We start from the raw sequence: 16685 nt of genomic DNA, 5'->3' as shown, positions 1-16685 counted from the left end.
GGAAGGAAGGAAGGAAGGAAGGAAGGAAGGAAGGAAGGAAGGAAGGAAGGAAGGAAGGAAAGAAGGAGGGAGGAACGAAGGAAGGAAGGAAGGAAGGAAGGAAGGAAGGAAGGAAGGAAGGAAGGAAGGAAGGAAGGAAGGAGGGAGGGAGGGAAGGAAGGAGGGAGGGAGGGAGGGAGGGAGGGAGGGAGGGAGGGAGGGAGGGAGGGAGGAAGGAAGGAAGGAAGGAAGGAAGGAAGGAAGGAAGGAAGGAAGGAAGGAAGGAAGGAAGGAAGGAAGGAAGGAAGGAAGGAAGGAGGGAGGCAGATTAAAGAATGGAGAAGGGAGGAAAGGAGAAAGGTCGGCAAGGAAAGTTACTTAAATATGACTAGTTTGCTTTTTGTTCCTCACTGAATAGTCTTCTCAAGTTAGCAGAATTATTTAAATAAATAAATAACCTAGATTATAGAGTTTATTTCATATTTGTTGCTATAGCTATTATAATTTCTGAATTATATATTGATACTCTGCTAATTTTAAATAGCATATTTCTAATTATATATTTATACATTATATATAAAATATGTTATCATTGTTTCAGGCAGAAAACTAATCCAATAAATATTCCCCCTGCCATGACTAGTTCCAAAAGCAAAACTTTTTTTGGTACATCTGCATAAGAACTTCTGTAATCATTAAGTTCATTCATTAACCTTATTATTATTGAAAATGGGCTTAAATGTTCTATTATTTCTTCTATATTACCAGGAATATAGTTTTGAAGAGAAATTCATGTCTTCTCTTTATTTTCCTTCTGATAGAGATTGCATAGGAAAATGGGATAAATGCTTCATTCACTTACGCGCATCTAATATATTTTAGAACTAATACCAAGATATTTACACCTTTAGTCATAAAAACTCTTCAGTTGGTTCTGAATTCTTTTAATATAACCTTGGTGAATTTTCTTCATTTAAGTATTTAATTAGGCTAATTTTAAATTTTATATGATTTCACTTATCAAATTTGAAATCTTAAGACTATAAATCTTTTTATAGTCTTTTTGGAATTTATCCTCTTTTATATTTTAGGCCAAACCAATCTACCTCTCTTTTTTAAACATTTTACTCCTTTTTCTTTCTCTTTCTTAAATTTTAACATGAATTATAATTCCTCAGTTACAGAGTTAGCTGATGGACAATTTGAGAGCAAGGATTAGAAATCCCTAGCAACTGCTCTTTCACTATTTAACATATAGGAGTTGCCCAATAAACAGGCACTGAATTTGATTTCTGTTATTCTATAAAGTAAATTTAATTGAATGTGCAGCTTTACATTTCTTCCATGACCAGACAACCTGTCTGGGAGATCAACATGCTGATTAAAAACCTTTAGTTGCCTAATTCTCTGTGAAATTTGCACTTCTCATGCTACTTTCTTCTATTTGCTCTTGATATATTTTCTAAACTGAAACCTACTGATGTAAGTAGTTTCAACTTTCCAATGTTCCAAAAAGTATATTGACTTTTTCTTATATATTATAAAGGGCACTGTCGTATTTTTTAAAAGTTCACCTGCATTTGTAATTATTGACTTATGTCCGTGCCTTAAATAGAATCCATAATTTTTTTTCTAAATAGTCTGCACTTAAGTAAATAAGCAGACTAATCAAAAACTCAACATTTCTGGGTCTGGAGCACTAGGACAGCAGGTAGGGTACTTGCTGTAGGTGTGAGTGGCAAGTGCCATGAGCATTACTCAAAGACCCTAAGTCTAGAAATAAACACGAAGGCATGTCAGTTCACTAAGGCTGGGCAATGGAACTTTTTTATTCTATTGAAGACAAGGGAGGAAAGATCATGGATTGCAAAATAGAGATGTTTATGCAAAAACTGGAGAAAAGGAAACTTACTATTTATACTAAGGGCAATTACCTCTCAATTCATCCACAATTAAAGAACATTATCTCCTGTGGCTTAATTGCCACTTTGTAAGGACCTGGCAGGCACATTCACTTTCACCCAGTCATTTTCTCTTCTTGGCCTTTGTTTATTTTTCTTTGGGACATTTAGTAGAGTAGTATTTCTTTATCATCGAACTCTTCCTTTTTTTTTTTTAAGGGGGGGTGTGTCTTCTACTAGTTCTTTCCTTAGGTACCTCTCTTTTCTGGATGTCTAGATCTATAAACATGCACACAGCTGCTCCAGACAAGACATTTGAAATTTATACTTTCCCTTTGAGCCCATAAAATTTAGCTTTGACTTCTCTCATTACACAGGAAACAACTTCAAGGGTACTGGACATAAAAGTAGAACAAGCTCTTTGATATGGATTTTCCATTCACTTGATGCTCCTTCATAACAAGTTATTGCTGCAACTCATTGGGAGAGAGGGTAATAAAATTATGTGTGGTCTTCCCAACACCCCATTTCCCTGAAACATTCAGAGGACAGCCTGGCATCGATAGTTTTAGCCAATACTTTACTCTCCCACACAGGAGAGTGTGTGTAGTAGGGAGAGGTTGGGTGCCATAAAAATTCAGACTATGGGACTGGAGTAATAGCACAGTGGGTAGGATGGGTAGACATTTTCCTTGCATACAGCCAACCCAGATCTGACTTGGGTTTGATCCCTGGCATCTGGTATAGTTCCCCAAGCCTGCCAGGAGTGATTCCTGAGCACAGAGCCAGGAGTAATCCCTGTGTGTTGACAAATGTGGCCCCCAAACAAAAACAAACAAAAATCAGACTACAACAGAAGCAGTGTCCATGACCTACTTAATCGTGACAGCAACGCCTGTCTTCTTTTCAAAAACATCAATAACTGTTCAAACATAGTACTTTGTACTTATTTTTCATAGTAATGCCATCAAGAGGAATGTTATTTAGTAAAAATGACATTTCTATAGATTTCCATTCTATTTCTTCAACCCAAGTTCAGATTTTCAATCTTCCATCTTTTACAGGCACTTAAGCTCAATGAATCAACCATGGGATAAATTTTCTCTTCTTTTACTTTGCAGAGTATCTTTATTCTAGAGTATACACTCACAGTATGCATTCCCGACAAATAAACAATCTTCTAATTTGGCAGCTGAGGGTTCCCTTACATGAATCTCTAGGTTCTTGTGGCCCAAAAAACTCAGTGTAGTTTGTACTTAATTCAAACCAGGGACCCTCTTTTCTCTAGTTTCTGGTTTTCTAATCTGAGACTTCACTGTCATTTGTACAAACCAGGGGAGAAGCCTCTGACCTGTACCCCTCATTTTAATCTAAATTAAGATCCACACAGTGCTTATTCTGGGGCTTGAGTAAAGCACACCACCCTTAGCACACCAACAGTCTCCTAGCTGGACTCTTCTCCCTGGCCACCTAGGTAAAAGATCTCTGCATTTCACCTTCTAAATCTATTGCTATAGAATTTCTTTTTACCAGCCTCAATTTACTGAGCCCTTTGCTCTTTATGCCCTTCATTCATGGAAGTATTTTGCATGGATTTTGTATAGTCTTTATGAGATAGTCTAATTATCTTGTCCAAAATTACTCTAGAATTTCTTCCTAAGAATTACTTTAAAGTTCCATAATAACTCTAAATAATTTCACAGTAATTCTAAATTACTTTAGAAATCCTTCCCTATACCCAATACTTAGTAGAGTTCTCTTTGAACAAATATCAGTACACATTTAAATCTGAGTGTTCATATGAATCCTACCATCATCAAGAACATTGTTTTTGGAAAGAGAGGGCTTTGATTTTATTGACTTATGTAGGGAAAGTTGGGCTTCGGGATGCAGTACCGAAAGGAAGGCAGTGGCTACTCCTGACTCTATGTTTAGGGAGGTCACTCCTGGAGATACACTGGGTGCCATATATTGCTGAGGATCTAATAGGGATTGGCAGCATACAAGTCACCCCTGTTTAATTTTCTGGTCTCAAGGTTCTGATTTTTAAATCTGAGATTAACATACAGGCTTTGTGATCCTGAAACGTTCCAGATTTTTTGTTTCCTTTTCCTCCAGGTCAGACACTAACGGCTCTTAGCAAAGTACCCCACGGAAATGCATTAACATAGTGCAGATGGGGACAGGGACACAGGGACTGCTAACCTGCAGGCATTTCCTCAGGCCTTGCTCCAACCCAGGAGAGGCTCCTTTCATTGCCAATATTAGTTCCTGTGACTGTCATTCAGGATCCTCCAGTCTACTCCCCAGCCCTGCCTTTCCTTTTTTGAGGGATTATGGGAAAACTGCTCTGCATATCTGTAGAAAAACAAGTCTGATCTTGGATCCGAGCTAATCAAGGGGAGTTTCAGACAATCTCTTGTGGCTGGATTCTGGGGTTGAAAGCATTTGTAGCTCTTCTTGCACCCATGGGAAACTGATGGGCCTGACTATTTCTGTCTGACAGCCCAGAACAAGCCAGAGGGCTCAGCCAGCAGATATCTCTGCTCAGCTCCTCTTAATCCTGCACAAATTAGTAATATCCAAGCACCTACTCCAGTGTATTGTTAGAAATAAATCCGAAAATGCCAGCAAGAATCATATCTGACACCTATTAGCTGTCCAATAAATGACAGTGCTATTGCAGTCTGCTTGGGTAAAGATACATTTGGCAATGAATATATGCTAGGAATAAGGGCACAATGTGAGTATGACTGTGTCATCACTGAGGAATTAGAGTCATTTGGATCAAATAAATTCCCAGGAGATGATTACCCCAACCTATTTGGGGGTTACTTGAAGGTAATGCATGAGAGTATTTTTCCATTGAGTTAGTTCCTTCACCATTTTTCCCCACTCCCCAAAAAATTACCCACAGTCACTTTATGTTGCATTCTGACTTCTCATTTCCCCGTACATATTCTGTTTGAGTTGAAAATCACTCATGCTCTTGGGACCACTTCCTCGAGTGCGTGGGTCAAGGGGAAAAGGCAGTTGATTGAATCCACAGATGATGTGCTTGCTGAGGAACTCTGACCAAAGCTGTCATGCAAAGAATGCACCTGTGTGTCTGCTGGTTAATCAAAGAGAGGCTGGGTCAGAGGCCAGGCATGTGGGGGTCACAAACAAGTGAATACAGGGCAGCGGAGAACTCAGGATGATGCACTTGGCAACACTGTCCTTCTGAAGAGGCACATTCGTTTCAGCAAATCAATGATTAGCTGCCTTGTTAAATGAACACATTTACATCCCGGATTGAATGTGTATTAAGTGTGTGCTATTAGGAAAATTGCTTAATATTTCTATGGCTCTATTAAGATGGCTGATTTTAAGGATTCAATTAGAACGTTTATTAAAAAGTATAGACTACTGAAAAGTCAGTAGTCAATGATTGTTAGTTATTATTACACTATGAAAAGTAAATATTTTGCCAGGTGGATGCGCTGCACAAGGTGGGAATTCACTAGAAAGAAGAAGGATCTTGAACTCTGTTACTAAGTTTTCGACATGCAGCAGTGACACTGCTATGATCCAAAGCTGCTTTGGAGAAGCAGCTCCATGGTGGAGTTTGACAGGAGCAAGGCAATGAGTTAGTTCGATTCTGAGCCCCATTCCCCATCCCTAGCTGTAATGACATTGTGAACTACTACACCGTAAGTGAGCAATCCTTGAAACCAAGTTTGCCAGGAACACTGCTAATTGGGTACCCCCATCCTCAGTCATCAAATAGAAGAGGAGGATAAAGAAGAGGAGGAAGACGAAGAATAAGAGGAGAAAGAGGAGAAGAGAAGGAGGAGGAGGAAATGGAAGAGGAAGAGGAGGAAAAAGTAGAGGAGATGGTAGAGAAGGAGAAGGTGGTGGAGAAGGAGGAGGAGAAGGAAAAAGACAAGAAGGAGGAGGAGGAGGAGGAGGAGGAAGAAGAAGAAGAAGAAGAAGAAGAAAGATAAGAAAAAGAAGATAAGAAAAGAAGAAGAAAGAGGAGGATGAGGAGGAGAAAAAGAAAAGAAGGAGAAAGAGGAGGAGAAGAAGGAAAAAGAAAAGGGAGGAGGAGATGAAGAAGATGATGATGAAGAAGAAAGAAGAAGAAGAAGAAGAAGGAGAAGAAGAAGAAGAAGAAGAAGAAGAAGAAGAAGAAGAAGAAGAAGAAGAAGAAGAAGAAGAAGAAGAAGAAGAAGGAGAAGGAGAAGAAGGAGAAGGAGAAGAAGGAGAAGGAGAAGAAGGAGAAGGAGAAGGAGAAGAAGGAGAAGGAGAAGAAGGAGAAGAAATAGTGAGGCTGATTGTTCAGAATTCCATATCCTTCATCCCATTTTACAGCAAGCTTTGTTGGGACTGTGTCAAGGGTGATGTGATTCAACTGAAGCAGCAGCTCACACGTCACAGGGCAGTGACACTGGGCAGCTGAAGCCAGGAAAAGCAGCAGCATGTCAGGCAGATGGCGAGCAGGAAGCTGCCCATGGCTCATCTCTGCTTCAGTGCCTGGCAGGTGCGGGACTTCGGGTTCTGGTGTCTGGCACCTGGCTCAGACCCAGCCTGTCACTCCCTCCCTGAGAGGTCTGAGCAAATCAACTTAGATAAGCTGTTCTCATTTTCAAATGGGAGGGGGACGGGGCAGACTGAACAGCTACCAATACCACTCATCTGGTCACTTCATATAAGCCAGGCACATAAGGAGCATGAAAAAGGGGGCTAATTTGAGAGTTGCAGCAATTAATGCAAACAGTGGCTATTTCTGTGCCCCTAGACAACATATAGCAATTATTCTGGGTAGGAATCAAAGGTTTGCCTATCCAGTGGTGCAGGCAGAAACTGGCACTATTCCTCCACATGCAGGAAGCCTCTTGCCAGCAGAACCTCATAGGTTCTCTGTCTGATGCATTTTAGGCAACTGCTGGGATTTCCAGCCTCTCTCTATGTGAGGTCTTTTTCTTTTTCTTTTTCTTTTTTTTTTTTAATCAAGAGCTTGAAGAGAAGTGAGTCCTAACTGGATCAACATCACAGAATAGTCAAAGAGGCGTGAAAAGGGGGAAGCACAAAGGTCTGCTAGAAGGGAAAGTCAGGTTGTCAGGAATTGGGGCCCTCCCAAGCTCCTGTCTCCAACTCCCCCATGTGCTAATATAATAGGGAGGCACTGAGCAAATGACCGAATCGCCTCCTCCCTCAGACTGCTCCTCTGGTCATTGTGGACTGTGGCTCTGACTCACTGTTGGCTCGTAAAAGGGCATCTCACAGGAAGGTGTGGCTTGAGGTGGGTTATCAATAACTCTGAGGGCCCTTCCCCACTAGGAGACCTAATAAAATGCTTCATTAAGAGGCGCCTAAGTGAAATCAGTGGTTTCTCTTTAGTTCCTTTAGTTGAAGGTATTTCACAAACATTTTATAATTTGAGTCTACCTTTTCCATTAATTGATGCTAAAGTCATAGCATATTTAAAAGCGAGTCTGGGACATATTATTTTTAGGCTTGAGAGCAAAAAGATTCTCTGGTCTCCCAACTGAGGATTGGTTGCACTAAAGAGAACACAGCAGTTTTCTTTACTTAATTCCTGAGAAGACAGATACAACCTCATCAGATCTAGTACAATGTGGGGAAGGAAGCTCTGATAATCTTTCTTTGTTTTTTGTTTGTTTATTTGTTTGCTTGCTTTCTTGTTTGGGGATCACACTTGGCAGTACTCAGGAACTGTTTCTCCTGGGCTCTGCACTCAAAAATTACTCCTGGTGTGCTTGGGAAACCATATGGGATGCCCAGGATTGAACCTGAGTCAACCACATGCAAGGCAAATGTCCTGCCTCCTTTGCTAGCTGTCTAGCCCCTGATGGTCATTTTTTGGCCGTTGTTCTTTTGTTTTGGGTTTTGGTTTGGGGTCATCAGTTGACTGTGCTTACTATTGGTTCTGTGCTTACTATTGGGTCACTTCTGGCAACACTTGGGTGACCATAATGCTGTGCAAATGTGGGTCAGCCTTGTGTAGGTCTAACACCCTAATCACTGTGTTATCCCTCTGGCCTTGATATTTAAAAGCTAGGATCTGGTCACCATCTCTCTGTCTCTGTGAACTTAACTGCAGAGTACTTGCATTACTGATTTAATATATAAAACAATTGAGCACAAAAGTCAATATTGGCATGTAGGGGTGCAAGTGCACACACACACACACACACACACACACACACACGAAAAGAAAAAAAAACAATTTTTCCTGCAGAAACCATTCTGACCTTTCTATTTTTTTACACAGTCACAAAGTCAATTTCAGTGTACAGTTTGGCGTTTTAAGATCTCCTGTGATATCTATTTCAGTGTGTGAGAGAAACAAACACTTACTGTAGGTGCATCCAAACACCTCAATCCGCATTCCAATTCTGCCCTTGGGGTTCCATTCTAAAGGGATGAAGCGCAGAAATCTGGCTTTGATGGAGGGTTGCAGTCTGTAGTACACAACACTGTCTGCATTTGCATTCCCAGAAAAGCCCTGGAAGGAAAGAGAAAGAAAGCATTCAGCCTTTTTGAGGACTTGCCTTTACCTGGTAGAGGAGCTTAGAAGGAAAAGGTACAATATCTGGTTTGCTTCCTTATTGTAATACAGATGCCCTAGAACAATTAGGTATGAACTCTTTCATATTGTAACACAACTACCCTAGGAAAATCAGGTATGAAGTCCCTTTCATACTGTAACACAGCTACTCTAGGAGAATCAGGTTTGGAGTCCATTCCTTATTGTCACACAACTATCCTAGGAATATCAATATGAAGTCCATTTCTAGTTGTAAAATACTATGAACAGTTAAGCCCAAAATATTCATTCACCAAAAACAATTTACTTCTTCCTAAACTTTAGGTTAAGAGTAGCTTTGGGCTGAAGAGAGAGTATAGAGGTTTAAGAACTTGCATTCTGTGTGCCTGACCTTGGTTCAATGCATATAGTTCCCCAGCACCACCATGAGTGACCCCTAAACCACCAAATACCTACCCCCACTGTAGAAAAATAAAAGACAGAAAAATTTAAAGTCCATCCTTCACATTAAACCAGTTTTATATCTTGATGATTATATCTTGAGAAGATTATATCTTTATCACGTTTGTTTCTATAAAGTAGAGATTAGGCCTAATAGTGTCTCTATATGGTACCTAGCACACATATTGAAAAAGTTTTTCTATAGTCACAAACTATTATCTGATTCACCAAAAAGGCAGCGGAGCTTGCCAAGAAGAAATAACATTCTGAACATTGCTTTTGCTTCCCCTTGTCATCTGAATTTTATATTTATTTTTTAATTTGATTTCTTAACATACACGAAAGCACCATTCAACCTTCTAATCAGAACTACATTCCGAGAAGAGGCCACTACACTTCTGGCACATTAAAAATGGTTGAGAAATGTGGGAAGTCGTAATAATTTGAAAAGACACGCAATTAGACTTTGAAGTTCATTCTAGAATGTGAGAGCTGGGAAGACCAGAGGAATGTTGCTTCTGCTAGCACAGTTAAATGGCAGAGGAGTAAATTAAAGGCCATGGGGTGAAAAAAATACCCTCTGGCATTTGTGTAACTAGGATGCAGGAAGGCCTGGAGCTGATTCTGTACCTTCCATATTCTTAGGAAGCCGCTCCCCAACATATAATCAACTAACTTCAACACTACCACCTTGCAACCCCAACCTTTAAGCAGCTTTTGTTTCTTCCTACAGGACATATAGTATGGGTCCATTTATGAAAAAGTTAGAATGAGCAAGTAGTGGTTATTTATATTTCATTTCAATGGCTTTTCTCCCCCCTTTCTCCTCTACCTATCCTCTGCTCTTCCTCATTCCAATTTTTTTAAATTATAATAATTAACACATGGATGAGAAAAATATTGGACAAAGCTATGTTCTGTTCTGGCTTTTTTTTTATGGCTCCTTCCTTGCCATGCCTGGCTTCATCAACCAAGCAGATCAGTTAAAGTTAGGGGGACTGTGTGAGACAAACCAATACCCAGAGAGGGCTCCGTCCAATCACAAACTTTTCTTTTTACTTAACCTAATTGACCAAAATAGATTCTTATACATATTTGAGGGAAGAGGATTGTGGGTGTTTCACAGTCGAATTAATTTTGAGTTTCCTTAGTTTATCCATTCTCTATCTGCTACCCACTCGCACCATGTCCCCATTCACCCACTTTTCCAGTGGTTCTGTAATAATAACAATTGTAATTTTATTACAGTGGTAATGCAAATTCTGTCTCAAGTTTGGCATCTTTCTTCTCCCAAGTCCAGCTGAAAGCATTAAACTACCAAAACTACCTCAAGGGGCTCATGCTCAACTTTTGGCCTCCACTGTTCCCTGTCTCTTTTTATCCATTCCTGTCCCCTTGAGCAGTCAACAAGGCAATCAACTAAACTAAACCGGGTGACCCTAATGTTCCGTTTACCATGGTGCATAAATGCAGACTCTGTACAAAGTCATCAATTATCAACATCCAGCCAAAGGTCTTTGTACATCCTGCTCCATCAGTTCCTCTTTCTTCCAGGTCTGCCACATCACAATCTAGGACATGGGTACCTAGCACCTTCCAAATCTGATCTTATTTTCCTCATATTCACTCATCTTTTTTTGCTTATTTTTTAAATCCTCTTTCATTAATTGTCATTCTTTTACATTTTTCTTATTTTATTAAAGAACAACAATTTACCAAGTTATTAATGATTGCATTTTGGACATACAATATTCTAGTACCAATTCTACCACCACTGTCAACTTTCCTCCATCAATAACCCTACTTTCCCTTCTACCTTCATAGCTGGTCACCTTGGCAGGCATGTTTTGAGAGTTTTGTGTTTTTAGGGTTGTTCACTTTGTGGTTGGATATAGAACTAAACCACACACCATACTACTGATGTACCTGTCTTCCATTACTTCCTGTTGTCATCTTCTTCCTTTCCTCTGTATGTCTTTTTTATCTTTATTCTCCTCCATATACTCTGGAGACAAGGGTGATCTAGCTTTATTGCATTATTTGTTATGTTTCTGCCATAAGAAGATGGTCCACATTAAAGCAGACACTTACTGCCTTTGGTCATATATCTAGAAGATGGCTTAGCTTAAAATGGCTTCCAATAGAATGTGCACTAGGTGTTCATGTTTGGAAACGCCTTAGTATAGCAAGACACACTCAGCAAGCTTCTCGGTTCCATGGCCTCCTAGAGTCCAAAGTGCTCATGTGCACAAGGCTTCTCATGGCAGCATGCTGCAAACAAGTCAGAGCATGTTTCTAGTTAAGGATTCCAAGAAAAAGAGAGAGGGAGTTTATCCCCTGTGCATCTGGATTCAGATATCCAAACCTTTTTAGAAAGACCCATCCTGGGGCCAGAGCGGTGAAGCTAGAGGTAATGTGTCTGTCTTGCAAGCGCTAGCCTAGCACTGACCGAAGTTCAATCCCCCAAAGTTCCATATGCCCCCCCCCTTGCAAGTCAAGAGCGATTTCTGAGCACATAGCCAGGAGTAACCCCTGAGCGTCAATGGATGTGGCCCAAAAACAAAAACAAAAATGAAAACAAAAAATTAAGAAAGACCCATCCTATTCCTCAGGTCAAAATTTGACATTGAGTTGTTGGTAAGTCAAATTAACTATGATTAATACTGCACTACCCAATAGATAGGTGGGGAAACCACCTCCACCACACAATAGGTTCCACTTCTGTCAAACCATGAATATGGATATAAAATTCAATGTTCCCTTATTCCAACTTTTTCTTTAGAATGGCTGATGAAAAACATTGGTTTCATTTATGACAGTATTTCCCAAACTCAGGCTGCTGGCAAAAGAGTGCTCAGACTGAAGTGATGTGTGTGTTTGTGTGTGTGGTGTGTTTGTGAGAGAGAGAAAGCGAGAGGGAAAAAGAGAGATTGCATTTGTGACACATGTGGCTGTTTTGGTCAGTGTCTGTCTATCTTTACAATATTCCTAAATCAGGGTAGTGACTAGCCTGGTTGAAAACCTGAACTTCACATGTCCAATTTCAACTAGACCTCCTTACACTTGTGGCTTTTCCAGAGTAGCATTGGCAGGCTAGTATAATCCTTAATTATGATTCTTTTTTGCTGTGAACAAATAAATGACAAATTAGGATGATGAACTTCAAAGGAGTTCACATTTTTTTCAAAATGAATATTAATTTATAGTTTTAGATCTATACCACTAAGACATGTAGCATATCATATAGATTTGGGAGAAGCGATGCCATGTAACGGTGGTCACAGAGAGGGAGTGGCTTGGAAAAGTCTTTAGATAACCTTCCATGATTTACTTGATTGATTCATAAATTATTTGAATTCTGGGAACATAAAGAAGAAATGTGAACCTTGGTGTAAGTAACAAAAAATATTCTGGCACAATCAAAATTTTAAGCAGCTATCTCTTATATAAGGGGCGAGAGAAATGGTGAGATGGGGAATATGAGACTTTCAAGGCGCACATTTCAGCCATCTGGATGTTTTAATGAGTTGCATTCATTATATAATAAGGCAAAATAAAAGAATAAACAAACACAGGATGTATGCACAATGAACGAGCAAGCAGGAACATTATGGAGTAGCACTCTAGGCACCTGAAATGACTTTTTCTGAGCAACACGACTATGAAAATTCCATGATCGTTACTCATTAACTATCAGTGAGCAAAAATATTTGTACTGTATTTTTCCACTTATTGAAGATTTTTAACACATACGATTCTTTAAGACAACGTATTTATCAGGAGTTTTGCAGAATGTTTGTGAATGGGGAATGGAGTTGAGACTGTATTTTCCCTGAGCAGAAGAGTTGCCAATCTCAAATGCTATCTTTTCTCCAGGACACTTAATTTGTTCTAAAGATTTATTTTCAGAGCTATAAGAATTTATGGATTTAAATATGATGTTTTTCCAAAAAGAACTCTATTGATATTAATGTCTTCTCTTAAGTACAGATTCTGAACTTCATTGTATGTCTTAATATGTTGATTAAAACAAAGAGAGGGACTACATAAAACCAAAGCAAACTTGCAGACTAATGGACCAATGAATGCCTACAGACAGGAAGTTGGAAGGAGGTAGGGCCAACCGAAAGTCTGCTCTGCTCATCCCACAACCACAAATGCACCGAGCACAGGCACACTGGGAGCCAACTGTTGAAGGACTGAACTGCTCATTTTAGTGGTGAAATTATATATACAGGATGATTTTTAATAAAATACAACCAAAACTTAAATAATGTTATAAAGCAAGATTTCTTCAATTAGTAATAAACTTTAAAGATTGTTGAAAGAATAAAAGAAGAAAAGAGAAAGAGTATTTCAAGATCTCATGCCTCATCCACTGAGTCTGTGGGCATTTCCAACTAAAATGTACTGTAGACCTTTTATGCCTTTTTTTTTTTGTTGTTTTTTGGTTTTTTGTTTTTGGGTCACATCTGGCAGCACTCAGGGGTTACTCCTGGCTCTATGCTCAGAAATCGCTCCTGGCAGGCTCAGGGGACCATATGGGATGCTGGGACTTGAACTACCGACCTTCTGCATGCAAGGCAAATGGCTTACCTCCATGGTATCTCTCCAGCCCCATTATTCCCCTTTTTTTTTTTTAACCATACCTGGTTGTGCTCAGGGATTACTCTGCTCTGTGAGCAAAATCACTCCTGGTAGGCTTGGCAGACCATAGGTCAGAGTGGGGATTGAATCTGAGGGAGTTGTGTGACCCAACCCACTGTGTTATCTATCCTTGGGGCCCTTGGTATACCCTCTTTATTCTTCTAGCATGTGGTCACATTGGGCTCTTTTCTTCCACCCTATTTAATTGAAAAAATTTTTTTCAGAGAATTTTAGGAGATAGGCTTGCTAAGGCTTCCTTGAGAGTACAGGAGTAATTAGCAAATGGATCCTGTGTCATCGACCCAAACGTCTTCAATGTGAAAGTATGCTGAAAAGTCAAGACAGCAGAAATGCATTATTTTGTGTTAATATTTGCATCAACCCTCGGAAACTGTCATTTTGGAAACCACTTGAAAATGGAGAATAATGAAAATTATAGAGGTTATGCGCCTAAAGCCACACAGCAAGAAAGTGGCAGAGGAAGAACTTCATTCCAGGCTTTTCTGACTTCAAAGCTCATAATTTGGCTAAGTCATCAAAAGGCCTCATTCTAACAGAAAATGAAAGCAAACAGCTCACCCTAAAGGAAACTTGCTATTTTATCTGAGCCTCCCCCACCCTTTCTCTCCTAATTTATATTTAAAATCCTCAACACATGTGAGAGCAATGCAACTAAGATTATTGCTGAACAGGGACCCAGCTCTGCCAGTGGACTTTATAAACAAAAGAATTGTTCTATTAAACTGTACATTTTCTCAAGATTATTGAAGCGGAATAAAAATGCAAGACAAATGATCTAGAATCAATGGGACTCGCATATAAATGGTAATCTACAGAAGACAGAAAGGTAAAAGACTACCTTATTATAGTGCCACATGTGTGAAACTATCTACAAGTAAAATGATGGTGATATGTCTTAGGTGATAAAAATCAAAAAGCTTTAATTGTATTTTTCTTTTCTTTGTGACTTGATGATTTTCCAAGTCAATGAGGTGATCAGAGATTGTTTGGAAATGTAGTCCAACCAATGTAATTTATAGAGTTAATGAATTAAAGATCTTTCCTGGATTTTATGTGTTTCCATTAGTGAGTCTACAGTTTATGAGTAGGTGTAATAGCATTAATTTCTCTTTTTTTTAATATTAAACTGAGCAACTCATCTATGACAGCCAAGAAGCATAAAAAGAAAATCTCAATTGGCTTTTCATAACAGGCCAAGAACCCCATAGTTGTTATCAGAAACATGGAACTAGCTACATGTAAACAAACAACAGGATCCATAATTATATATACATTTGTTTACCTTCCACCAAAATAAATAGTAATAGTAGTAGAAATGCAACAAAGAGACAAATAGTAGAAAACTTCTAGCCTCTCTTCTTAAGAAAATCTGTGTGACTTTCCTTGATCTATAACCAAGTACAAATCCTTTGACCAAGTCAGCTAGCAGGCAGACACTAAGGATTTCACAGCCAAGTGCTATCTGATGACAGTCAAGTTTTTATTTTATGATGCTAGTTATAAATCATTACCAGGTGTGCTTCCCCCAAGCTTGTTCAGTAGAGAAAAGAAAAATAGTGCAAAGAAAAATAAAAACTTTTCAGAAATTTGAAATCTGCATATAAAAACATAACTATATTTAGATGTAAACAGAAAACCTCAAAACAAGAATTTGAGCAAGACGCTGCAACTCTGTCATTGAAAGTTGATTTTATTTTTAGCGTGGATGTAGTTCATTTACAGTGATATGAGGGTATAGTCGCCAAATAAGAAAGTCAAGCTTTACTTTATGAATATAATAAATTTTTAGGGAATAGAATTTTATTAACAGACAATAACACCTTTCAGAAAATACTAGATCTCTTCAAAATAGTTAAGGGCTACCAGATTATGTAATAGTTTAGCGAGGTCCTGAGTATTCATCATTCTGTTAGAATCTATGAGGACACTGAGTTGGAACAACAGATCAGATTGTGTGGCCCTTTTAGCCTAGAAGAGTTGGAATTCTCAGGACAAAGAGATAAAATGACAACTGAGGAAAAGCCCCTGAAAGATGCAAGCTTCATGTGGCCTAGGCGACTAAACACAGCAATCAATTATTTCATGGAAGACACAAGGGCATTAAGTTTAACTTTAGAGCAGTGTAAAATATGTATGACTCAATGGAAGACTACATTGGATTGCAATGGAAAGTTACTTTAAACTTAAAAATAATTATTTTTTTACCCCAGTTTATTACTTTTCTCTCCTTCAAACAAAACCACATAACTTGAACTAGCTAGTCCTGCCCCCCCCCCCCAGTTAGAGGGGGAAATAAGGGAGGCACCAGGACCAAACAGGTGCAAGACTACTAAGTAGTAGGCTAGATACAGAGGAGACCACATATTCTAGCAACCCTGGGGGTGAGGGAAGAGGATATGGGAGGTAGGACAAAAATGGAGGTGTAGGGAGGACAATTTGGTGATGGGAATCCCCCCTGATTTTATGTAAATATGTACCTAAAATATTATTGTCAACAATATGTAAGCCACTATGATCAAAATAAAAATTATATTAAAAATAATAATTATTTTATGTTATGGCAGGCTAGGAAATTCTAGACAACTCTTCTATAACAAAAACCAAGAAATATGAAACCTGAGGAATAAAATGTGAAAAGAAATATCAAATGTCCAAGATCTGGCACATGACACAGAAAGAAAACCTTACGAGTTGGGCCTTCCCTGTGAGAGAGGTGTCTGAAGAGAAGAATCTGAGACTGTGGGTGGACCCTGGACAATGTACTATGGAGACAACATTTTTTGGGGAGGGTCACACCCAGCCATGCTCAGGGATTACTCGTGGCTCTGCACTCAGAAATCTCTCCTGGCTTGGGGGACCATATGGGATGCTGGGATTTGAACCATCATCCATCCTTGATCAGCTGCTTGCAAGGCAAATGCCCTACCTATCTTACCAGTCCCAAGATGACAATTATTTATACTTAATTCTTCAAGATAGAATCCTCTGGAAGTTTCCACGGGTTTCATGTGGAAATGTGAGTGGGTCATCAATTTCAGACAAAGACAAGGAAGAAAGACAATGCCCCCTAGAGATTCAAACTAAGTCTTCCATCTTTCCAATTCAGCGAAACTGTCCTCAAATGATCAGAGAATTTCCTTGTC

At 39.2% G+C, this 16685-nt stretch overlaps 1 protein-coding gene across 1 annotated transcript in view; it reads right to left on the bottom strand.

Annotated features, from left to right (window-relative positions):
* The window catches only part of CNTNAP4 (contactin associated protein family member 4), a 284718-nt gene that overhangs the window by 136667 nt on the left and 131366 nt on the right, over nt 1-16685 (bottom strand). The window contains exon 4 of the mRNA XM_049786330.1: nt 8244-8391. Within this exon, the coding sequence (XP_049642287.1) occupies nt 8244-8391 (148 nt within the window). The remainder of the gene's footprint in view (nt 1-8243; nt 8392-16685) is intronic.

The sequence above is a fragment of the Suncus etruscus genome, chromosome 14, assembly GCF_024139225.1.
Source record: "Suncus etruscus isolate mSunEtr1 chromosome 14, mSunEtr1.pri.cur, whole genome shotgun sequence".
Lineage (NCBI taxonomy): Eukaryota > Metazoa > Chordata > Mammalia > Eulipotyphla > Soricidae > Suncus > Suncus etruscus.
The sequence above is the reverse complement of the archived record's forward strand: the minus strand, read 5'-3'. Positions and strand labels throughout refer to the sequence as shown.